Source organism: Berghia stephanieae, chromosome 1, assembly GCF_034508935.2.
Source record: "Berghia stephanieae isolate SIO BIC M18660-M18661 chromosome 1, UCSD_Bste_1.3, whole genome shotgun sequence".
Taxonomy (NCBI): domain Eukaryota; kingdom Metazoa; phylum Mollusca; class Gastropoda; order Nudibranchia; family Aeolidiidae; genus Berghia; species Berghia stephanieae.
Window position 1 is genome coordinate 146,517,443 of NC_088360.1, and position 26,021 is coordinate 146,543,463.

The 26,021-nt window shown below is 36.5% G+C and overlaps 1 protein-coding gene across 2 annotated transcripts; it reads left to right on the top strand.

Moving 5' to 3' along the window:
* Positions 1-649: 649 nt before the first annotated feature.
* On the top strand, positions 650-18,971 carry LOC144963448 (nuclear nucleic acid-binding protein C1D-like). Of its 2 annotated transcripts, none has more exons than XM_078897531.1 (5): positions 650-976; positions 11,746-11,824; positions 13,225-13,280; positions 14,322-14,457; positions 18,769-18,971. In XM_078897531.1, exons 1-5 carry the CDS (start codon positions 848-850, stop codon positions 18,852-18,854), a joined length of 486 nt encoding a protein of 161 aa, XP_078753657.1. In that variant the 5' UTR covers positions 650-847; the 3' UTR covers positions 18,855-18,971. The 2 variants fall into 2 exon arrangements, with proteins under 2 accessions (XP_078753657.1, XP_078753658.1); XM_078897532.1 differs by having other exon boundaries at positions 660-976; positions 11,758-11,824.
* The last annotated feature ends 7,050 nt before the right edge of the window (positions 18,972-26,021 follow it).

A 26,021-nucleotide genomic window follows, 5' to 3' on the forward strand; every position in this document is an offset into this window, starting at 1 on the left:
GTGCATCAGGAAATACAAGAAAAGATTGAGTTGAACAACAGAGTACTAGTGCTGGGATTACCCGCCCAAATCATTACCCGGGTATTACCCGGGTAGTGGTCGGATTACCCGGGTACCCGTGGCTGGAGTGACTTTTTGACCAAAAAAAATGTTTTTGTGAAAGGGGGGGGGGGGGGGGGGGGGGGGGTTTATTCTTTAAATTTTTTAATGTTTTTATTCTTTAATTTTTTTATTCATTTATTATTTATTATTTATTACAACAAATGAAACGAAAGTAAGAAACAAGGATAATTAATTACAATGAAACCAAAATAAATAAATAAATAAATAAATTTTAAAAATACCTGAGATTCCTTTAACAGATAAGAACTAATATAGTCTTAATCTGTTGATTCCAAAATTGAATCAAATGTGTGTTAACAAATAAAACAAAAAAATCAATGTAATTGAAAAATAAAAGAGGAAAATCTTTTGAAAAAAGGTCAAGTGAATGTAAATATGTAAGATCAAAATTGTATTACATCCAATTATCACTCAGTTCGGTTTCCATTTGTTGAAGCGGGTACCCGCTACCCGTCCCTTTTACTCGAGTACCCGGTTTAACTTTATTACCCGCGAGTACCCGCGGGTACCCGGGTACCCGCCCAGCACTACAGAGTACCGCCCCTTGAAGGCCAAAATGGCGTCTTACAAAATGTACTTTCTTTTTCGGTTCTTACAATCATAATGTAACAAATTACCAATAATACATTATTGATTTGATCCATCTGTGACCAATAAGACGCACGATTGTCTGCTCATCGTTTTATTTCTTTGGACAGGCATTTCAATAATCAGTAAAGTCACTATGTCGTCTGACACAGGAATTCCGAAAGAACTGAAAGAAAAACTGGCCCGATTTGATGCCCACCTTTCAGATTTAGAAAGTGGATTGAATCCGATTTTGTCAATGACCAGAACCGAAATCACAGACGAGGTAAGAAAGGGGGATACCTTCCGAATGCTCCTAGTGCTAAGGGAAACAACTCAAATATTCCCTCAACTAACCCAATGTCAAAGAGAAAATATACGAAAATATAACCTAGACTCTAGCCTCTAACTCTAGCACTAGCACCTTTGCTACGACTTATGACATGACTATTAAAAAGTGCTACACAACTCCATTTAGAGAGATGGTGTACAAATTGCTACAAGAGCATGTAGGTTTGGAACATGTGGGCCCTGTCATTGAAACCGTCCTTACATTTGCAAATAAGAAAGCAGAAAAGTTGCCTAGTGAGAAGACAATTAGGAATATGAACATAGAATAGGTACTTTGGTAAAAAATTCAAATTGGATTGAGCTCAATGAAACCTATATCATTTTAAAGTGCTTTTCAACACGATTCTAATGATACCAAAATTGTGAAAATCAGATAAGCAGAAAAAAAGTTATGTTAGTTTAAAGGCTGAAAAATGGTCTTCTATTTGCCTTTGTTATTTACTGACGGACTTTGTGACCTGAAAATTGTTACATTTCCGGTAGTAACCACCATTTGGATTTCAAAACTGGTCTAAAATGGCCACTAAGATTTGAGTAAGGATTTTACTGGAACGAATTTCATGGATGCGGTATACAACTTTGCCCTGAATTTAATTTTATAAAAAAGTTAAGATGTTAAATAAACGTGCCAGCATGAAATTTTGATTTACCAAGTTCTAATCTTTTAATTATCCAAAGCTAAATTATACCCTTATAGGATTTCGAAATAACTTAATAACAAAATGATTAAATACAAACGATAGTAATTTAATGAAACTTGAATGATAATAAAAGGGAAAAGTTTGATCAGAAGTCTTAGCTTGTTGTTGTTATCAGCTCATGATTCGTGAGAGAGCGGAAGACTTCGCTCGCTTCGTCCAAAGCTCCATTCGTCTTTTTCAATAGGTGTGAAACCGCCACTGGATTCTTGTCTTGTCGACGAAGCTACGACATTGTTTGTGTTTCGTAGATCCATAGTGCCATCAGCAAGTCTTGCGGTTGCTTTCGTCTCCCAAATCCTGTCAGCAGCCTCAGCTAGAAGTTCTACGTCAACGATATTCTGACTAGCTAAAATGCATTGGATGTCAGGAGGGAGGTTTGACAGGAAAAGTGCCCGTTTCAATGTTTGGGGGTCATCATTCAATGAGTTGATTTTCCTCAGCAGCGCTGTTGGTCGTTTGTCACCCATTCCGTTGAGATTAAGCAGTTCGAAATCCTTTTGGGCTTGAGACTTGCCGAATGTCTTGATAAGTGATTTTTTAAGCGTCTCATATTTATTTTCATGTGGAGGGTTTGTGAGTACTGCCTGCATTTCTTCTGCAGTGTTTACATCTAGAGTGCTAATAACATAGTCGTATTTTGTTTGGTCTTCTGTGATACCGAGAGTGTTAAATTGTGCTTCAATTCTTGCAAACCAAACGTCTGGTGACTTTGTCCAGAATTCTGGCAGTTTTAGTGAGACTGCCCCAACCGTGCTTTGACTTTGTTGGGAGGATTGGAGGACAAGGAGTTGTTGCAAAAGGTCAGAAAGTTCGTTTTTATGTTCTGCCATGTTCAGCGTCGGGGTCACCAGTATAGGATTTCGAAATAACTTAATAACAAAATGATTAAATACAAACGATAGTAATTTAATGAAACTTGAATGATAATAAAAGGGAAAAGTTTGATCAGAAGTCTTAGCTTGTTGTTGTTATCAGTTCATGATTCGTGAGAGAGCGGAAGACTTCGCTCGCTTCGTCCAAAGCTCCATTCGTCTTTTTCGCTCCCTACACCCTATTTTATCCATAATCAAAAGTTATACTAAATTGTCATTAATTTTAAAATAAACTACACCAAACGATAGAGTAATTTCTCCTGAAGAAAATAAGACATCAATCATTACAATCCGTCCATAAACAAAAAATCTATGGGACTTTTTCTGAGACCCATCACTCAAAAGTCCAAAAAATCGGGTCACAGTCACTAGGCCATTTATCGGCTCCCTGCTGGAGGGCCAAATGGACGTTTACCAAAGTACCTACATAGAAAGGCTTAATTTATCGCAGATCCAGATTGGAGAGGAGTTCAGTAAGGAGAAATACACCACACTTTACAATGATGATCGTCTAAATTAGGAGATAAGTACATAGGTTATCATGCATCTGATGCCTCAAAAAGATTCTGGGTGTTAGGGATACGTGACATGACCACTAAATCGGCGGAAGACACACTGAAAACGTTTAAACAAGTCCTACAAGATATTGACGATAAAAAGAGAGACGGTGACATGTCTGAAGTGGCCAAGAAAATTTTGACTAATATTCAAAATACAATGTCAGATCGTGCAGCAACAGAGATGAAATGGCATGAAATGCTAGAAAACTATCGCATAAACATATTGCCTGCAGTGAAGGAGCACTGGAATGAGATGACAGAATTAGAACGTCGACCTGTTGAAAGATTACGAAATTTTTATTGTGGATTACACAGCTATGTCCAGATTGCTGAAACTGCTGGAGCAGCCCTCCTTGAGCTCGAGAGGGATGAACCAGTATCTAATGGTCCACAGATCGTGAAAAAAAATGAGCCAGGCACTGTTCGCCTAATAAGAACAGTGGCAAAAGCTTTTGCATGGGGAGCAGATGAAAAGAATGGGGCATTTGCCAACTTTAGATTATATGATCCTGTACAAAAAAAGCTGCGAGACAATGGAATGTCAGTAATACCGATCGTGCCATTTCGAGGGAATCGATTTAATATCATCTTTTTCAATGGTGCCTTTGTCTACTTTCTCCATGAAGAGATAACAAGTTTCATTGAAGGCAGGAAAAAACCAAATAAACTTCTGCAAGCTGTCCTTATTGATATCAAGAAATCATTGACGCTTGCAGGTTGTAAAGCCTTTGGATTGATCAGTAAGCTGGTGATGGGACCTCTTTGGCGCATCATTGAGAATAATTCTATACACATTTTGGACATGGGGGATTTTGTAAAAGAAATTATAAACAAATTGGAAACGGCGTCCACGAATATTGACGAATTCATGAGTGGAAACATGACGTGTTCAACCAGACCAGAGTGGATTGTAAAAAAGGACTCTTGTCTTTCGATGCTTAATTGAAGAAAATGTAAAAGTGGATAGTGATGTCCAAACCATTCTCGGGGTGGTCCTTCCAGCAATAACAGCAGTTATGAAAGACCACTACAGTCCCTTATTGATTGGTGATTTTGACAGTGCTGATAGAGAGCAAGCAGAGAGTGTTGTGAACACAATAAATTTGCAGAACGTGTTTTTGCATACACAGATCAACTGCTGGACTTCAAACCCAACATCCACCATATCTCGCCGGAAGCGTATATCATGTTCTGTCTGAATAAAACTGCAGAGTGGCTTTGTAAGAAGGACCTGGCTGAAAACGAAAGTTTGATATCACAGTCGAGAATTGGAGCCCCCAAACTACAGGCACTGTACAGGCAACGAAGGAAGCAGATTAAAGAGGAAAGGGCTGAGAATCAGAGGAAAAAGAGAGAGGATGAGGAGACAAGGAGGGGAAACAAATGAAAGAAAGAGGGATGATTTTCAAGGATATTTTGTATTTTGGACTGTACCAACATGAGCATCAGTTAGAAGAAGTAAAGAACATTAGCGGGGTGGGGGAAAAGTCTGAGGCATTGAAGGCACAGCTTAGGTTCAGGGAAAAAATTTTACAACAGTGTGCAGACCCAAAATTCTTTAGATTTTCTGAAAAAGATGCAATTACTGGAAAAAAGAAAGGTTCTAACATGGCAAGAGTTAAAAGAAAATTGCAAACACCTCATTCAACAAGCCCATCAAGTTCCATCATCACTAGACGAAACATTAAAGGCATCTTTTTTAATTGGGCGCCAAATCATCCATAAATTAGTGGAGAAAAATGATGAGCAGGATGAAAATGAAGATGGCAATCTCAAAGAGTATGTTGCAACAATTATTTCATCCGTACCCGGGTATCCAGCCTGGTTTAATCTGAAGTACCAGGGTTCGGATGATATTTACGTTGAGAAACTACAAGAAGAGATGGAGAAAGGAAATGTCTTGTTGAAAGAAAATTAAATACTGTATTGTAAGTGATACTTAATAATCAACCTGTTTACAGTTAAGAGTTAATACTTAACACCTTTCAAAAGGTATATAATAGTATTACCATTCTTTATTCATTAGGATTTATATGCTAAACAGTAGTTTATTCGTCGAACATCAAAATCGGCAGGTTGATTTCAAAAGTATGCCACATGTCCTGGTCGACAGTTTCTTTAATAATAGGAATATTTTCAATCTGTTTACAGTTCTGAATAGAGCTAAAGAAGACCTTTCCATACACATATGACAATCTGCTATACTGTTAATATAAAATTTTGACCTCCGGTCGCTAACTTTATGACTAACCCTAAATATTAAAAAAATCCTACAATCTCGAGCTAAGCCTAATAGGAAAAAAAAAACAACCCTAGGACTGCTTTGCACTACCTTTCAATACTTCACAAATCAAAATGGCAACTGGGAATCAAAACAATGGTCAAATTATAATTCGGAAATTTTAAACTTTCACAAATCTATAAAGGTTTGCTAGAGTTTTTAAAATTATTCTATATGATGACAAATTGAATAAATAAACGCCTGACAAAAGATCCATGGTGAAATTACAAATTGAAAGATATGCTAGTCCATGTGCTAGTAGCTTTCGCCTTTCGGAAGTCTCCCAGATCTGGCTCTCTAGAGTTTAAAGTCTAAGCCTAAGGCCCTATGGCGAAATATGATCAATGATATTAATTGACTTGAGATTGCGAGATCTCAAATCAAGTCAATAAATAGTATTCAAGTCTGGTGAGTTCAGTGCTAGAAATGCATTCAGCATGAGATTCATATCGGGCAAAGGATGTTCTGAACTTGAGCGCAATCCTGTTATTGGTGATCTTTTATTTGATTATACACTTTTTGTTTCCTATAAATCTGTCCATATTCATTTACACTTTTAAAACATTTTTCAAGTAGGCATAGGGAGATATGAGTATAGTATGAGGTAGGTTTGCTGAGGACTGATTCCCAATAATTGAATCATTATTTGTCCATTACTGGACAGTTCAAAGTTCAAACACCCTAGACTCATATATAGAAAGCCAAACTCCTGTTCTATACAGAAATTATTTTTTTTTCAAAAAACAAAAGAAACTTGTTTATCTAATCAGACTCGAGAGAAAGAGAGAGAGAGAGAGAGAGGGGGGGGGGGGGGGGGTTGATAGCACTGAAGATCTCTTAATAAAAGTGTAGTGTTATGATGACTTTGAAATTATATAGATGACACTGGATTGTTTCAGGGATTAGCATAGCCTTTATTGAAATACAGATAGACCGTTAACTAGAATATTGAAAGTGAAAGTAACTTCAACCAGGAAGTAAACAATAAGTAATGGTTCATTACATAATAATAATAATGACAATATTAAAGTGGTAATGTTACCACTACATCCCCCTTTGTTAACAATTCTAAACCACTAATATTTTCAAGGTTACACATTTAAAGTCGTGCTTGATCTTGAAGTCTTGCAAAGTAATCCAATGGAATATTTCCCTACCTAAACACACTTTGTCTTTAACTTAAACTTAAATGTTGTTATTTGTTTTCTATTACTTGTTATCAAATGATTCCTTGAATAAACATTGAAATTATGTTTCAAACAAAGTTCTTCATCTTGAGAGTCACGACACTTCTTTTTGAATCCAGGTAAAGTGTTTATTATTTTGTTTTTGTTTCAAACCACTATCCTCTTGGACTTGGAGTATACTTAAAATGTTTATTACTTCTACTTCACACCCTACACTAACACAAGTCTGCTAAATCAGACTGGTCCCTACCATCTGCTATTCAGATCGGCTTGCTGCTCGAACCATATTGTCCATGTTTTAATTAAAACTAACACTCCCGATAACGGGCCGGACGAACGATGCTTCTCCCATGTCTAGTGACATATGTTGAGGGAGAGGGTTGCGATGTAGATACAACATTGTTGTTGATGATGTGTGAAGGACTGATTGACGATTCAGCATTGACTGGAGCGTGCGGTCTCTCTGTGAAATCATCATCTGAATGTTGCGAAGGAAGTAGATCATTCGGCTTTGGCGACTGTTGTTGGTGTAGCACTTCTGATTCAGTGCCTCGATATCGCAAGTGTTGGCGGTTTCTGCGTTGATAACCAAGTGGCGTTTTGATCAAATATGAACGGTTTTTAGGCGAACCATGAATCACACCATGCTGGTTTTGTGGTTGGATCCACACATGCTGACTGGGCTTCATCGGATGGAGGGGACGGGCTTTGTGATATTGATCAAAATTTCTCTTTTGGCGCTCTTTCAAGTGTTTGTCCTTTTCCCGAAATTTTTCATAGGTAACACCCACATATTTTTCAGACATAGCGGGTATCTTTGTCCTTAGTTTCCGCCCCATCAACAGCTCTGTAGGACTCAAGCCATGTTCAAGTGGAGTAGCCCTGTAATTCAATAGGGAAATGTATGGGTCTTTCGCCTTTTTCAGTAAGTTTTTGATTGTGCGAACAGCACGTTCTGCTTCTCCATTCGATTGAGGATATCGTGGACTGCTGGTGACGTGTTTAAATTGGTATAATTTTTCAAATGCTCCAAACTCTGATGACACTAATTGTGGACCGTTGTCGGAAACGACAGTCTCTGGTATCCCATACTTAGCGAAAACAGACTTTGTGTGTTCGATGATTGAAGCTGATGTTGTCGATTTCAGGTACGCAATATCGATCCACCTTGAGTAGTAATCAACGAATAGTAGGTATGTTGAACTTTTCCATTCGAAAAGGTCCATTCCTATCTTCTGCTAAGGATGTAAAGGCGTTTCGGATGGTTGCAAAGGTTCTGGTGGCAACATTTTATATTTTTCACATACAAAACAGCTTCTAATTTCATTTTCGATATCAGTTGACATTCCTGGCCACCAAACACTTTCCTTTGCCAAGGCCCGGCGTTTCACAATTCCCAAGTGACTTTCGTGGAGTTTGCTCAGTATTTCCTTTCTTATTTTCTCAGGAATAACCATTCTAGATTGATAAAGTAAAATATCATCATGTGGTGATAACTCCTCTTTTACAGAAAAATATTTCTTTTCATCAACATTCATATTCTTAGATGCAGGCCAGCCTTGTAGGCAATATTGCTTGATGTTCTTCAAGATAGAGTCATTTTGTGCATTTCTTATTTCTGTCATTCTATTTTCAGTGGCTGGTAAGTTTTTCATAACAAAATTGACGAACAAATTTACTTCGTTTTCCCTCACTGTTTCATTTTCAAGGTTCTGTTGTGTTAAGGGTGCTCTCGATAAAGCGTCGGCAGTGAATAAATCTTTACCTTTCTTGTATTGTACCGTAAAGGAAAATCTCATCAACCTCATTCTAAATCTTTGTATTCTCGGGGTTAATTCATCTAATCGTTTTTCATGGAGAAGCGCAACAAGCGGTTTGTGGTCTGTTTCAATTACAAATGTATTCAAACCCACTAAGTAGTCAGAAAAACGTTCACACCCCCAGGTGACTCCGAGAGCCTCTTTTTCCACCTGCGGATATCTTTGTTCTGTTGGAGTCAGAGACCTAGATGCATAAAATACAGGTTTCCAATGGTCGTCAACCTTTTGGAATAAAACAGCTCCAAGTCCATACTTGGAGGCATCTGTTTGTACTTTAGTATCTTTCTTTGAGTTGTAGTGGATGAGAACTGGTGGCTTTGTCAGGTCACCTTTCAGTGTCTCAAAAGCTGTTTTTTGTTTAGCATCCCACAGCCATTAGTTGTCTGTTTTTAATAACTGTCGTAATGGTTCTGTTTTTCCTGCAACGTTGTCAATGAATTTACTGACATGATTTATCATACCCAAAAATCTACGCAATTCTTTGACGTTATTTGGTGTTGGATATTCCTTTATCGCTTTCATTTTCGACGGGTCAATTTCAATTCCGTCACAAGATATCATGTGTCCCAAGAATTTTATTTTATTTTGACTGAACTCGCATTTGTCATTCAAAGTTAATCCGGATTCTTTCAACCGTAACAGAACTTTGTGCAATCTCTCATCATGCTCCTTTTCTGTGGTACCCCCGACTAGAATGTCATCAATTGCACAAACTACACCGGGTATGTCTTTGAGGAGTTGACACATCTCTCTTTGGAAGATCTCAGGACCTGAACTTATTCCGAAGCACAATCGCTGATAACAGTATCTGCCAAAGGGAGTTATAAATGTTGTTAGCTCTTGTGATTCTTCATCAAGCAATAGTTGATGGAATCCTGCATTACAATCTAGTTTTGACAAAATGGTCTGTCCTGATAACTGGCTTAGAAGTTGATCAGTGCATGGGAGTGGAAAGTTTTCTCTTTTCACCCCTTGATTTAATTTTGTTAAATCCACGCAAATTCTCACTTTATCACTATTGTTCTTGGGTACGACAACAATTGGTGCACACCAGTCTGTTGGTTTTGACACTGGTTTGATGATGTCCATTTTTTCGAGCCTATCTAGCTCTTGGCGCACTTTTTCGTATACTGGTAATGGTATTCGTCTTGGCGTTGACACTGAAAAAGGTGTCACACCCTGTTGCAACTTGATGATATACTTTCTGTCTTTGATACGACCTAATCCCGAGAACAATTCTGGATACTGTTCCCTAATCTCAGAGCCCATTTTGTCTTTTTCTATTTGTTCACTCTGGCAATCAATTTTAATGCCTCAATTGCAGGTCTACCTAACAGTGGCTCAGTCAAATGTTCAATAACGTCAATGTTTTGCTTTGTTTTTTTCTTTCCTCTCTTCAATTCTGCAGTAAATTTCCCTTTTACTAGGACTGCTTCTCTTCCAGGTCCAAACAAACGTTTTCTAGTGTCTTTCAATACAACCCCTGCTGGCAATACTGTTTCAGGAATGACTGTAACATCAGCACCGGTGTCTAATTTAAAATCAATCACATCTTTCCCAATCAAAATATCAACACGCCACGGGTTTTCAATATTTTGATTCTCATTTCTTACTGCACCAAGAAAATTTCAATCTTCTGAATCTGAATCATCATAGTTCACATTATTAACATAGTTTCTCTGTCGTGGTGCATTTTTGTAATGGGTTTTCGTTTGACCGAATTTGGTGCGACACATTTTCTCAAAGTGTCCAATCCGTTCACACTTATGGCATTTTGCATCTCTGGCTGGACACCTATTGTCTTCATGAATTTTTCCACATCTGGTGCAGGGTTGGTTTTGATAGTCATGTTTCTTTGGTTTATTAATCCTCTTTGATCTCACACTTTCAACATTTCTTTCACTTTGCACACGATCAACATCATTCCACTGTTACCATTAGAATTAGAGCACAATTGCACTTGGCGAACTGCTATTTCCATTGACCGCACCATGTCCACCGTTTTTTGTAAAGTGAGATCACAGCATTCAAGCAATTTTCTTCTTATCTCCTCACTATTGATGCCTATCACTATTCTGTCTCTGATCAAGTCATCTTCCGTAGTTGCAAGTTTTGGCCAGTTTCCTCAATTCTGCAAGATAGGTGTCTATTGACTCAGCTTCTTTTTGCTCTCTCATGTTAAAGACAAACCGTTCATAAGTTTCATTAGTCTTTCCGATGCAAAATGAGTTAAATGCTTCTAACACTTCATCCACAGTACGACTTTCATTTTATGTGACAAAAAGTCCATCATAAATTTCAAGAGCATCATTGCCGATCACTGCCAACAGTGTTGCGAGTCTCACTTCCTCTGATTCTTGACTCAATTTACTAGCAATTTCATAATTCTTCCAATCCCTTTTGAACCGTTTCCAATTTAAAGCGATGTTGGACGTTGTTTCCAACTGTTTTGGTACTGGTATCTTGGACATTATTCAATATACCTGTGATTCACCATCCGAAATATGATAAACACTATGATAATCAATTAATTTTCTCCATTTCTGATACCATGTAGTGTTATGATGACTTTGAAATCATTAGATGACACTGGATTGTTTCAGGGAATAGCATAGACTTTATTGAAATACAGATAGACCGTTAACTTGAATATTGAAAGTGAAAGTAACTTCAACCAGGAAGTAAACAATAAAACAATAAGTAATGGTTCATTACATAATAATAATAATGACAATATTAAAGTGGTAATGTTACCACTACAAAAAGCAATAAAAAAAAAAATAGAAAAGAAGCAAAGATAAACAACTGCAGTCATGTAAAATCTTCTTCCTGAGTGTTGGGTTATCATAACAAAGCAGATGACAAATATCTGAAAATGATCGTGTGACTTTCTTGACCTTACCAAACTCATTTGGAGTGCACTAAGGCGTAAACATTAAGTCATCAGGACTGTTTTTGTTACTGATATAAGGTTTAGATTTACACAAAAAGACAAAGTAAGTCATTCTTTATCTCCCTTCTGACCATCAGTGTGATATAGATGTAGTAATATATTGGAGTAAACTGCTTGTCTATTTTCATGGACTATTTCATATTATGAACCTCTCTTTTCTCTCTCTCTTCTCTCTCTCTCTCTCTCTCTCTCTCTCTCTCTCTCTCTCTCTCTCTCTCTCTCTCTCTCTCTCTCTCTCTCTCTCTCTCTCTCTCTCTCTCTCTCTCTCTCTTTTTCTCACTGCCTCTCACCTTCCCCATCTTGTACACAATGATGTTCTCACCTCTCAAGTTTTCCCTACAGCTAGAACCTGTGGATGCAGCAAAGACAGATTTGGTATCCGCGTATGCTATTAATTCCCTCTTTTGGAGTGAGTATGAGTATAGTTGTGCTACTTTAAAATATAAAAGCATAATTTGTTATACATTTTCTCTTCTCATATACAGACTTGCTCATACCGATAAGAATCTCGACATGAACACATGTGTGTCAGGGCTTGAACATTATAGGAACATTTTTAATTAAACAAAATTGCACTTGTCTGGCAAACTATGATAAGAACCTGCAGACTTCAGACCAAACTAATCCTTATGACAAAATTATCACCTGCTATCTTGATTTTTTAAAAAAATACGACAACAAATAAAATCTCCAGAATACACAGTATCATCATGTTATTACATCAACTCAAAATTACATTTTTCTCATACTTTTAACTTTAAATGCACTTTTTGGAGTTGATTCATCCTGACATTATACAGCGTGGTTCAGTGGTACGGTCTTTGCCTCGTACTCAAAAGGTACCGAGTTCAATCACCCACCGCTTCGCTGTGTGGCCTTGAGCAAGTCACCTCGCCCTAGCTCACTTTGCGGCACTGATCTGCGGCTGATGCCTGGGTTATTCCAGTCTTCCCTTGGAATATATCCTAAAGACAAATTTCCCCATGGGGATGAATATAAAGGGAATTGTTTTTTTGTTTTTTTTTTTGTTTTTTTTTTTTTTGAGGCGGTGGGTCACATTTAGTTTTAGAAATTTGAAGATAAACTTATCTTGGCAATTGGCATCCACACATTTTGTGTGGTAAAAATTTTTTTTTGATAGAAAAGAAAAGAGAAAGAACAATTAACATTTGACCATGAATAATGTCTAAGAGTCTTTTACGAATATTTTACTTTCGTCTCATTTTTTAAATATGCTTAAAAATTTTTTTCTTGAAATGAATCATGAATAAATGCATAATTGATTAAATTTTATCTAAAATGAAATTGGATTTATAAACATTAAAAAGTTACAAGATCATTGAATAGATAAGTGTTATAGAATATATTAAGATAATTTTATAAAGCTACATTATAATAATTATAAGAAAGTAATAATGATAAAGTAAAAGTGCAGCTATAATAATTATATTGATACATAAAAATATACAATATATTATATGTAATTATAATTGTGCGGAAAAGGTAGACTGATAAATAAAAATGAATCTCGTGTAAATATAGCTTTATTTACCAAAATTGAAGATGATATTATGATTTTAAAAGGAAAATGACAGGTATTTACTTATCGTCTACAGATCACATTTTTTAATCGAAAAGCCTGATGCTTTTAGTTTTGTTTGTAATTTATGTTTTATTTAATGTTGTTGTTGTGAAGAATGTAAAGGAATGGTTGTTTATACATTATGAATGGCTTTCATAATCATCTAAAAATGACTTGAAAATGCGTCAGATTTCATATCTTCTGTTCTTATGTTTGTATATCTCCAGTGTACATGAACGTTTGTGGCGTGAATCCAAAAGAGCATGGAGTCAAACAAGAATTGGTATGTAATCTTACATCCCATTTTTTCAAAATTGCTAACTAATATTTTCTGATATGAAAACATTGTTAGCTGGGATTCATTGTTAACTCCCTTTTTATTATAAAGAGAAGGTTATGCAGCAAGATCTTCTTAATTTTATCAAATTTGACGTTTTATATTGTCTGATTATTCTGTAATGTTCGATTCATTAAGTTGTCATTATGTCAACCAAAAGTGACAATAATTGAAGAGCCTGGGACAGCGTGGCTCAGCGATACGGTCTTTGCTTCGTACCCGAAAGGTGCCGAGTTCGACTACCCTCCACTGCGCTATGTGGCCTTGAGCAAGTCACCTCGCCCTAGCTCACTTTGCGGTGCTGCACTGCGGCTGATGTCTGGGTTATTCCAGTCTTCCCTTGGGATAGACACTAGAGACAAATTTCCCATTGGGATGAATAAAGGGAATTTTATTTTTTATTTTTATTTATTAAAATACTTAAGTGACAGGAAGTTAGTTTTGAAAATAATTTGGAGGTTGAAATTTGGATTAGGCTATAATATAGAGTATACAAAATATAAAATTGTTATATTGAGATAGGGTTCTTAGATTATGTTTATCATGAAAAAATATTGGTGAGTGAACTGAGGTGTTTATGATTTAAGTTTGTCACTGATTAGCTAAAAATCATGAAAGTATGACCTAAGTACTTTTAGTTTTAGTTCTTGGATCTTCAATTTAGCCCATAAACCTCCTGTAGATGATTTCATAATATAATTCATGCCAGAATGTTATTTACCTGAGAGACAGCAAGGAATAGGGCAGGTTGTGTTTAATAATCAAATCTTTTTATAATTTGTAGAATGAGGATTTTTAAAAAAATTATCACTGTTGTTCCCAAATTGAAAACTTGAATGTAAGTACTGAATTCTTGTCTTCATTTTGTCCTCACACTAAAGCTAAATATATGAATATATGAATATGCTTTTGATTACTTTGTGTTTTTGTTTTTTTTTTTTTATGATTTTTTTCATCTGCCTTTATTTTCAAATTAATTTCCATTAGACAAGAATACAAAGTTACATGCAGCGTGTGAAGGAAGTAGAGGACAAGAAAAAGGCACCAAAATTAGACAAAGGAGCTTCCAAACGGTTCATCAGGAGTGCTTTGTGGCAAGCAGCCCAGAAAAAGTCTCAAGGAGGTAAACTAAATTAAATAAATTGAGCTTTATATAGCGCAATATCCACTAAATGTGCTCAAAGCGCTTTACAAGGGGTCCCTGGTCAACAGCAACATTTAACGTGTAGGACGGGACATGACGTCTGTTCAGCAATATTACAATTTTTCGGACAAAGACACCGCTGTTAACGGCCAGGTACTCATTTTACACCTGAGTACGGTGACAGAATGTGAGTAAAGAGCCTTTTCCACGGACTCGACTATGTGCCAAGCGTGAGGCTCGAACCCAGGACCTTCCGGTCTGAAAGCGAGTGTCAAACCACTAGACCACATAGCCACACTGTTACCTAACACTTTCAAACAATGTATACATTTTTAAAAAAATGTTTCCCATGTCAAAAACTGATTGATCACCCTCTTTGAATATCATAATTTACGATTATATACCTTTACCTTATGTGTGATTACAAATTTTCTGAGGATTTAATTTGCCCACGTTTTAGTGTTGCTTCAGAAATAGATTCAGATTTTAAAACTAATGTTTAAAGAAAATTGGTGAAACTAGCTTTCGTGTTACTCATCATTGGACCTGTTTCTAAATGTATCTACACTTTATCTGCACTATAGCATTTTACATGTTAAGATTCATACAACAAATAGTTTTCAATCCTGCGTCCACCCGATTTTCATTCTGCTTGACATTGTTTGTTTTTGTTTTTGTTTTTAAGGGTTTTACGGCGCTTCCAACACATTTAGGTTATATCAACGCCGGGTAAAAAGGGAAAAAATGGGATAGTAAAAAGTTCTAGAATTACAATTAATGCATCCAGGAATAAGGCAGACAGAGGGGAATTGGTTCAAAAGAGAACAGATGTAGATTCCAAGAGCACACTATCAGTGTACTTAAATTGAGATCACCTAAAAGTCTCATCCAGACACAAGCACAGGTCCCCACTAAGAGGAATACACTCAAATGTTTACAAATCATATATAATACATAAATAAAACATAATAGAGTGCATAACAGAGAGATGATTTACAAGGAAAAAAAATTCATCTCCCAAAACTAACTATACATTTGCATACCTGCCAAGTACCCCGATAAAATCGGATTTACCCCGATTTTTTCTTGATTTTATCTCACCCCGCCGGATTTTGGGAAACTCTGATTTTTGAAGAAAAAAAATAATTACGAAAATAAATTTCTACGATGAGTGTTACTTTTCTATGCGGGGAGGTAGTAATCATATTGCAGATGGGCGACCTAAAAAGTCAGTATCGATATTAGTAGTTTCCGTTTCAGTAAATGATGAGACTATAGTGGCGAAGGGCAAGTATCGATTAGGCTTTTTTTTAAATGAAGTAATCGGGTTTGGGTGCCCGGGTTTGTTGGTCATCATTTATTATCATTCACGTGGTTCTTTTGTTCTGATCTGTCTAGTCAAAGCGTCCTTTCATGCCATCTACTTGACATCTACTCTACCTTTGTTCACGTTGTTTATTTAAAAAAGGGTCATTATTCAAACCAATAATGGATCGTTTTGTACGCAAGAGACCAAGGATTGAATGTGCCAGTGGTGCAGTTTCTGATGTATCAGATTCAATGACTGTAAATTCTGAACGGAGTGCCGTTGCGTCGTCGTCGAGTGTTTCAATGGAAGTTAGTGTTGAGTTAGAAAACAGTGACTGTGTTAGTGCAATTGGCGCCACAAGCAAACGTGAAAAAGAGGCAAAAAAACATAACAAAAATATATGCCTGAATACACTCAGCATTGGCCGTTTATTTTACCAATTGAAGGTGATGATAGTGTCGTTAAGTGCACAGTGTGCCATTCTGTGGTGACAGTAAATCATGGTGGGGCTAATGACATTGAGAAACACTTGACTGTAAAAAAGCACAAGAGAGCTGTAGCTTTGAGTGAAGAGAGGAAAAGTCTAGAGAATTATTTTTCTTCACACACAGTGAGTAGAAATTCAGGTGATTCGAGTGTGATCCTGGCGGAAAGCGTTTTTTTTTAATTTCTCGTTGAACACAACATCCCCCTTTCTGCTGCCGACCACCTTGGTCATGTCATTAGACGTGCCTTTCCTGATTCGAAAATAGCTTCGTCATATGGATCTGGACGTACAAAAACAAGTGCTATTTCCAATGCCTATGGGGAGGAAATTTCATGTAATATTGCCAAATCCATTCAGTCTCAGCCGTTTTCAGTCTCAACTGATGGAAGTAATGATAAGGGCTCTGAAACACTGTATCCTATCGTCATTCGTAGATACGATGGAAGTAGAGGTGAAATTGTTACTGAACTTTTGACTCTTGCTCCATGCAACAAGACCTCAACTGGAGAACATATTTTTCAATTGATTGATGAGGAGTTTTCTTCTAGGGGAATTAGCTGGGACAATTGTTTGTCATTTGGATGTGACAATTCTAATGTTATGGTGGGCCAAGCCAAAGGAGTTGCTTCATATATTAGACAAAAGAATTCAAATATTCTTATACAAGGATGCACCTGCCATTTGTTGCACTTGGCTGCTAAGTATGGATGTAAAGAACTCTCTGTTGACATGGATCAGGTGTTGATGGATATTTATTATTATTTTGATAAAAGTACCAAACGTAACCAAGAATTTATCTCGTTATGTAAGGAGACTGGTGAGGTGGTGAGAAAAATTTTGAAACATGGCGTCACTAGATGGCTTTCTCTTTTACGTTGTGTTGAAAGGCTTGTTTCTCAGTTTGACACTCTTAGTATTTACTTTCTGGGCCTGGCAGACAAATCGGAGAGAGTCAAACGATTGCAGGACTTTTTTAACAATCCCCTTAGCAGGGCATACTGTTTATTTTTGACATCGACATTGCCACTCTTTGTTGATGCAAACATATTTTTACAAAGAGAGGACCCCAGCTCCACATCATGCAGGATAAAATCTTTGATCTATTGACGTCTCTCTGCATTCGGTTCTTGACCCCAAAAGCAATTTCTGAATGCAGAAGTCTTTTAAAGATTGATTTTAATGATAAGAAGCTTCATAAGCATAGGCAAGATATTGTGATTGGAAGGGCTGTAAAGGATTATATTGAATGTCAGATGTCAGATGGCAAGTTGTCAACAGATGAAGAACGTTCGTTTTATTCTGACGTCAAGCATTTTTTTGCAAAGGCATGCAAATACATTGTTGGTAAGCTGCCAATGGACAGTACATTACTTGCACATGCAGGAGTTATGGCCCCAAACAACAGAACTTCTTTTGGATTTTATTCTTTAGAGGCTTTGATGAAGGCTTTTCCTTCTGTGTTGCAGGGTTTTCAATAGACACAATTTTTGACCTACCAGGTGGACAGGCTCACCCCTGAAATTTTACACTGTGAAAGGGTGGACAAGGCTTGGACATTAATTGGACAACTACAAACTTGTGAGGGAAATTTTAAGTACAAGGAACTTAGTGGCAAAATATCACTGATTTACATTGTGGCCGCAAAATCTGCAAATTTTCGAGATTTTGCAAAGGAAAAAAAAAAGGTGGAAATAAAGACACAAATTTCTTATTTTTTAAAAATTTGATAGATCGTGTGGAACGTGAAAGATAATTAATCAAGTGTGGTTTATTTCTTACTAGCCATTATCTACCTTTTTACTGGCGCTGATGTGACCTTACATTTGTTGCAAGCACCGTAAAACCCTTGAAAACAAATACCTTTCTCTTTCATGAACTAATTTTGGAATTTTAGGAAAATTAATTGCATTTTTTGGTGCAAATTTTGCTGTTTTTGGCTTGCAAAGTTTGGAATTTTTTTTTTTTTTTTTTTTTTCAAAAATCCGCCATGTCAGGGGGGGGGGGGGGGGTCGGTGGTCTGGAGCAAGTCGCCTATCCTTAACTCAGTCTTTGGCAATGTACTACGTCTGCTTTCTGAGTTATTGAGGCTATGTGGTCTAGTGGTATGACACTCGCTTTCGGATCGGAAGGTCATGGGTTCGAGCCTCGTGCTCGGCGCATAGTTGAGTCCTTGGAAAAGGTCCTTTACTCACATTCTCTCACTGTACCAGTTGTAAAATGAGTACCTGGCCGTTAACAGCGTTGTCTTTGTCTGAAAAATTGTAATATCGCATAACAGGCGTTATGTCCTGTCCTACATGTTAAATGTTGCTGTTGACCAGGGACCCATTGTAAAGCGCTTTGAGCACGTGGATATTGCGCTATATAAAAGCTCATTTAAAAAAAAAAAAAAATTTAAATTTCAGTTTTCCCTTTGAATAGACCCTCAAGACATATTTCGGCTTCAGGTTATGAATAAAGGATATATTTTTTGTTTTGTTTCTGTTATTTTCAGAAGAAGGAGAAGAGTCTCAAGAATCAGGGCCGTCGTCTGAGTCTTCAGAGTCCCAGACAAAACGAGGGAAAAAGAGGAAGAGATAATATGAAAACAACAAGCTGTGACAATTGTTTTGTTTATTTCTTTTTTTCTTTTTTTATTTTTGTATATAAAATCAGGATGATAAGTTTTGAAATAAATGGATAATCATAGAAAATTTATACTATTGTATATCTTCCTTTCTCATGGTTTTCTTCTTTTTTTTTTCTTTTAAACCTCTTTTGTGCATAATAAAGCATGTTTGGATGGGGTTGTCAGCCCTTTCCATGCTGGGAAGAGAGGTCACTTTTGATGTGTCTTCTATCCCCCTGTATCTGTTTTTCCCTTTCCATGTTGCTCTCTGTCTATGTTGTAGATCAGGGGTGAGAATGACTGGTCACAAAAAAGGAGGAAATTTTTCATGGTGAAGATCATGACCCATCCATGCGACCATAATCTATAAATTTGAAGTTCACTCAAATTTACTGAGATGCGATCCAAAATTTGTCTTGCAGCAATTTCTGACACAATTCGGTGGAATTTCAAAAGTTGAAAGTGTAATTACAACATTTGGTGGTTGTAGTAGGGATGATGATGTGGTGGCGGTTGTAGTAATAGCAGTGGTAGGGATGATGTGGTAGTGATTGTAGTAGTAGTATGGATGATTGTGTGGTGGTGGTTGTAGTAGCTGTGGTAGGAATAATGATGTGGTGGTAGTTGTAGTAGTAGTGGTGGTAGGGATGATGGTTTGGTGGTGGTTGTAGTAGTGGTAGTAGGGTTGATGATGTGGTGTGGTTGTAGTAGTGGTAGTAGGGATGATGATGTGGTGGTGGTGGTTATAGTAGTGGTAGTAGGGTTGATGGTGTGGTGGTGGTTGCAGTAGTAGAGGTGGTAGGGATGATGGTGTGGTGGTGGTTGTAGTAGTGGTGGTGGTAGGGATGATGTTGTGATGGTGGTGGTAATAGTAGTGGTGGTAGGGATGATGATGTAGTGGTGGTTGAAGTAGTGGTAGTAGGGTTGATGATGTGGTGGTGGTTGTAGTAGTGGTAGTAGGGTTGATGATGTGGTGGTGGTTGTAGTAGTAGTTGTGGTAGGAATGATGATGTGGTGGTAGTTGTGGTAGTGGTGCTAGGGATGATGGTGTGGTGGTGGTAGGGGTGATGTGGTAGTGGTGGTAGGGATGATGATGTGGTGGTGATTGTAGTAGTAGTGGTGAAGGGGATGATGATATGATGGTGGTTGTAGTAGTGGTTGATGATGTGGTGGTAGTTGTTGTAGTAGTGGTGGTAGGGATGTTGTGGTGCTATTTGTAGTAGTAGTGGTGGTAGGGATGATGATGTGGTGGTGATTGTAATAGTAGTGGTGGTAGAGATGTTGATGTAGTGATTTTGGTGAGTGTTTTTTTTTATTCAGTGATGATAATAGCAATTTGTCAAAAAGGAGGAAAATTTCTCGGCCTATCGATCAAACACAAGCAAAGAAACCTAGTAGTAGTTATTTAGCTTGTAAATACAACCCAAGAATCTCTCGAATTTAAAGCCATAGTCCAAAGGTAAAAAGAAAAAAGATTAAACTAAGCCAATCACCATTGCTTTGTTCTAATATATCATCTCTATATACAGATGATTTAATGTGGTTGCGAAAGAGAGAGAGAGAGAGAGAGAGAGAGGGGGGGGGGGGGGGGGGGGGGGGGGATGAGAGACTTCTTTACCAGAATAACTTATGTATTGACCTTTTGAATTCTATATCAAAAAAAAAAAGAAGAAGAAAAGAGAAATAGAAAGAAAGGCAAAGGGAAAAAAAAAAAAAAAAGAGAGAGAGAGAGAGATTAAAAAGGCAATAGGTACCTACAACAGGTGGAAAAAAACCAGACCCATTTGTCCCTCCCCTTCAACTTCAACCATCAACTAACTAAGCAAAGAACACTACTGGTCTTCTGTGTCAATTGTGACATCTGGTGCCATACTGTCTGGCCCAACGTCATAAAAACGGGACCGTCACCAAATTTCACGAGACTGAGCACAGGTGTCAAAATATGACACAAGACATAATGGTGATTTTGTGGGCTTGAGGAAAATGTTTGACACGGCAAATTTGAAAAGGAGGAAATGTGGTGGGATGGGCGGAGATAAACTACCATTTAGGCGGAAATCCGCCTTTAGGCGGAAGATTCTCAGCCCTGAAGAAGAAGAAGAAATCGGTTTTAAGCCAGAATTATTTAGAAGTTAAATAATATAAGATTTGGATTTAGTTCATAAATATATAAAGTGTTGCTATTGGTTTTTGATAGTATATTTTTACATTTTTGTGCATTTGCATATAGATTCAAATCGGGGGTCATGGGGACAACATGTTTATCTTTGTAAAATGTATATATATATATATATATATATATATATATATATATATATATATATATATATATATATATATATATATATATATATATATATATATATATATATATATATTATATATATATATATATATATTTTATTATATATATATATATATATATATTTTATATATATATATATATATATATATTTTATATATATATATATATATATTATATATATATATATATATATATATATATATATATATATATATATATATATATATATATATATATATATATATATATATATATATATATATATATATATATATATATATATACCTTGTCGCCATAGATTTTATGCATGCCAGCCACGTCTGCAAACGAATTTCCATTTTTTATATTAATAGAGTATATATTACTATTGTTGTTGTTATTATTATTATTATTATTATTATTATTATTATTATAAAACAAAAAAGACAGATAGGGTCTGTAAAATAAAAAGGAACCATAGACAGACATCATCAGCGTTACCGTCATCAATACCAATATAATAATAATAATATTAATAATAATAATAATAATGCTGAAAACTTATATTGTCATGGTCTCAAGTGAGTAAAGAACTACTCGACTATGCATAAAGATATGTAGAATGAGGCCCCAGAAATTTACTAGTTACTATAATTGTAAAACAATTAACGATTTGTTTAAAATGAAATAAAAAAGAAAGATGAAATTTAATTAAAAGAGATAAATAGTGATTGTGGCAGTTACAAATAGAAACGTGAATATATTACGTAACTTATGATGATATGTCAGGTTCATAAGGTTACGTTTCCAGGCAGTTTACAGGCTTGGATAATATATTCCTCCGATAACAGGCTCAGGCTCGTAAAGTTCCACTTCCAGGCAATTGGGAAGGGGTTATTCAGATGTTTCTTCGGCAGGGGGCTCAGATTTGATCCTTGAGGATTATACAGTCAAAGGTAAAAGCTCCGGCGTCTTGATGGTGGAGATAAAATATCCACAAAGTATCAAAAGATAAAAATCTTCAAATGTATATATGAGGAATGGAGCGACTGGCCGTTAGGCATAGATTGTAGAGAGAAGTGAGTGTAGAATGTTAGACCTATCAGCTTTTATAATAAGTGGCTACGTGACAGAATGTAGAACGAAAAGTATTCACTAATTAGAAATTAATTCGAGGGAAGGCTATAAAAGGAAAGACGACCTAATATTAGAAGGTAAAGTTTATCTAAGCCTACCGAAATATAACTGGAGTGAGATGAATTCAGTTCTTAATAAAATAAAATTTAATAAGATAATTGTGAACAACATTTACTATGACATATATAGCGCTATAACTCCGGACTCTAAGCGTTTAAATTACAAATTACTTTGGCTGAAACATACTCGTTTACACACACACGCACACGCGCACACACACATACACACACACAACACAACACACAACACAAACCAAACCTATCTTGCTTCTCATACCATCTACTAAAATCGAAACAAATCTGTTTTAAGCGAACGTTTAAAAGATTCTTTTTCACGAATGCTCTGCGGTAAGGCGTTCCAAATAGAGGGTCCGAAATGAGAAAAGGATCTCATTCCAGCATTTTTCCGAATTCGAGGGACAACTAGTTTTGTGGAATCACTCGCCGAACGTAAGGAGCGGGGTTTTGAATATCTTTCAATTAGTTCTGAAAGGTAGGAAGGGGCAGTACCTTCAAGACAACGATACACTAAAACACAAGCTTTGAATGTAATCCTTTTCTCAACAGGCAGCCAATGCAGATCATGAAGTAGAGGTCCGGCAGAGTCGCACCTACGCTTCATGAATATTAGTCTGGCAGCGCTGTTTTGGACAATCTGAAGACGTTTCATATTGTATTGCGAAACGCCAAACAACAGAGCAATACAATAATCCAATTTCGATAGTACGAGGGACACGACCAGGTGCTTCAGATATGAACCGTCTAATTCTAATGGAAGCAATCTTTTTTAGTTGGAAAAAGAGAGATCTAACCAAATTATTAACCTGATGCTCCATCGACAGTCCAGAGTCTAAGAATGTGCCAAGGTTTTTCACTTTGTCAACAATTTGAATGGAGGCATCCCCCAACTTCAAATCTGTTTCACTTTTCCACTTGCTGTTCCCCACATACAGCACCTCCGTCTTATCATCATTTAGTTTCGGTCTGTTCTCATTCATCCATTTCTTAACACTTTGGATACAATTTTACTATTGGCTGATACTTCTTGTAAATTTCTCGTATTGGAAACGCAGTACAATTGCGTATCATCAGCGTATTGATGGTAAGACAGACCGAAACTTCTGATGATTTTAGACAGAGGGCCAACGTACAAAACAAAAAGAACGGGTCCAAGCACTGAACCCTGGGGAACCCCACAATCAAGAAAGATTTCCTCTGATCTATAGTCATCCACCGTAATAATCTGTTTACGATTAAACAAATATGACCTAAACCAATCAAGTGCTGCACCTGACACGCCATAAGTAATTTCAAGACGTTTGAGAAGAAGATTGTGATCAATAGTATCAAAAGCAGACGATAGGTCAAGCAAATTCAGCAAAGAACATGAACCATTGTCTATAACAGAGAGGAGATCATTAACAACCCTAACAAGTGCGGTTTCCGTCAAATGATTTTGTCTATAAGCAGACTGAAATTTTTCTTCAAGACAATTATTTTTAAGATGAGACAGTAATTGTTTCAAAACAAGCTTTTCTAAGATGTTAGAGAGAAAAGGAAGATTAGAGACAGGGCAATAGTTTTTTAAGTTCTCTTTATCTAGATCAGGTTTTTTCAAAAGGGGTTTGGCATGAGCAACTTTGTAAATGTCTGGTACAGCACCTGACTGCAGCGAATTATTAACAATACATGTAAATGGTGTTAAAATCACATCAATGCATTTTTTCAGAATGGCAGTATTTACGGGGTCTAAATCACAACTTTTAGTTGGAGACGACATAATGCAATCACATAAGTCAGCTTCAGTAATCTTTGAAAAATGTGTTAATGAATCACCATGAATTGTGTCAAATGTATGGATCGATTCAGACGACAGTTCTTTCCTGATGCTATCCGTTTTTTCTTTAAAAAATATTGACCAAAGCGAGTTGGTAGATCTGCACGATCGATTAAAGATGGGAGAGCTGATTGCGTCTGTTGTCCCAGCAGTTCCTTGGTCAAGGCAAAGAATTGTCTCGAACGTCCACGTTTTTGAGGCTTTCTTCATAGAATTTCTTTTTGGCCCTGAAATTGACGGCTTTTGCATCATTTCTAGCCGCGATGTATCGCTTCTTATCGACAGCATCTCTGGACTTGAGCCATTTTCTTTCTGCCCGGCTCCTGGCTAATCCATTCAATTTTATTTCGGTATTATACCAGGGTGCTTGACGTCTCACTTTTACTGCTCTAGTTGTTAAGGGAGCATGCTTGTCCACCGTACCAACAATTGACTCGTGGAGACCATTCGCATCATGTTTATTTTTAACGTTATGGTCAAGGTCTTGTTTAATATCAGCACTCTTGCCATCATCAATACCAACATCATCAATGTTACCGTCATCAATACCGATATCAACACTGTTGCCATATTCAACACCAATGGCATCCCTGTTGTCATCAATTTCAACACCTTTGCCATCATCAGTACCAATATTGCTATCTGGTACGGGTATGTTTTACAGGTTAGAAGATACCTGAATTGTCATAAGAAAAAAAGACAAATTAGATAGGAGTCATTGGGAAAAAAACATCTTTACTCACATTCTCTCACCATACTTAGGTGTAAAATGGTTATGTAGTCTGTGTCTGTCCCTAACTGGCGTCGTGTTACTACATGTAAAGTGAAGCTGATGACAGGGGACACCTTGTAAAGCGCTTTAAGCGCATTTGGTGTATATTGCTCTATACAACAGATCAAGTTTATGTGTTTCTGTGCAATTGATACAAACAATGTTTCCACCATCAATACCAATATCAACATTGAGTACGACTCATTCAGTGAAGTTGATGACTGGGGACACCTTATAAAGCGATTTGAGCGCGTTTAGTGTATATTCCGCTATACAACAGATCAATTTTTTTGTGTTTTTATACAATCGATACAAAGAAAAATACTTTAATTATATTTAATCAAATGTATAATCTTTGTTGTTTCTTTCTCCTATCCGTGTGTGACTAACAGCTGGTAAGTATCAATCAATTATATTCTTTCTTTTATCGTACGCTTAATGGCACCGACAATACTATCTATAGTTACTCCAGAATTCAATGCTCAACATCAATCGCAATACTGTTGTAATTATTATCATCTTTATCTATTATTTTGTTTCCATCAAAAACGATATTAACACATGCCATAATCAATACCACCATCAACACTTCCCACCATTAATATCAACATCAACCCTGTTACCGTCATCAGTGCCAATATCAACACTGTTGCTATATTCAATACCAGTATTATCACTGTTATCATCAATTTCAACACTTTTGCCATCATCAGTTCCAATATCGCAATTCGATACGAGTTGAAAGCTAGAGTGCACAAGATATATGAATTGTCAATAGACAAAAAGACAAATTGAACAGGGCCTGTAAAACTTTAAAAAAAACTGAGAATGATGCCTCACGGCTCACAATATCAAAACTTAGTAAGCAAAGAGAGATAATTAATAGATAAATGAATAGATAGATAGATAGATAGATAGATAGATAGATAGATAGATAGATAGATAGGTAGATAGATAGATAGATAGATAGATAGATAAATAGATAGATAGATAGATAGATAGATAGAGAGATAGATAGATAAATAGATAGATAGATAGATAGAGAGATAG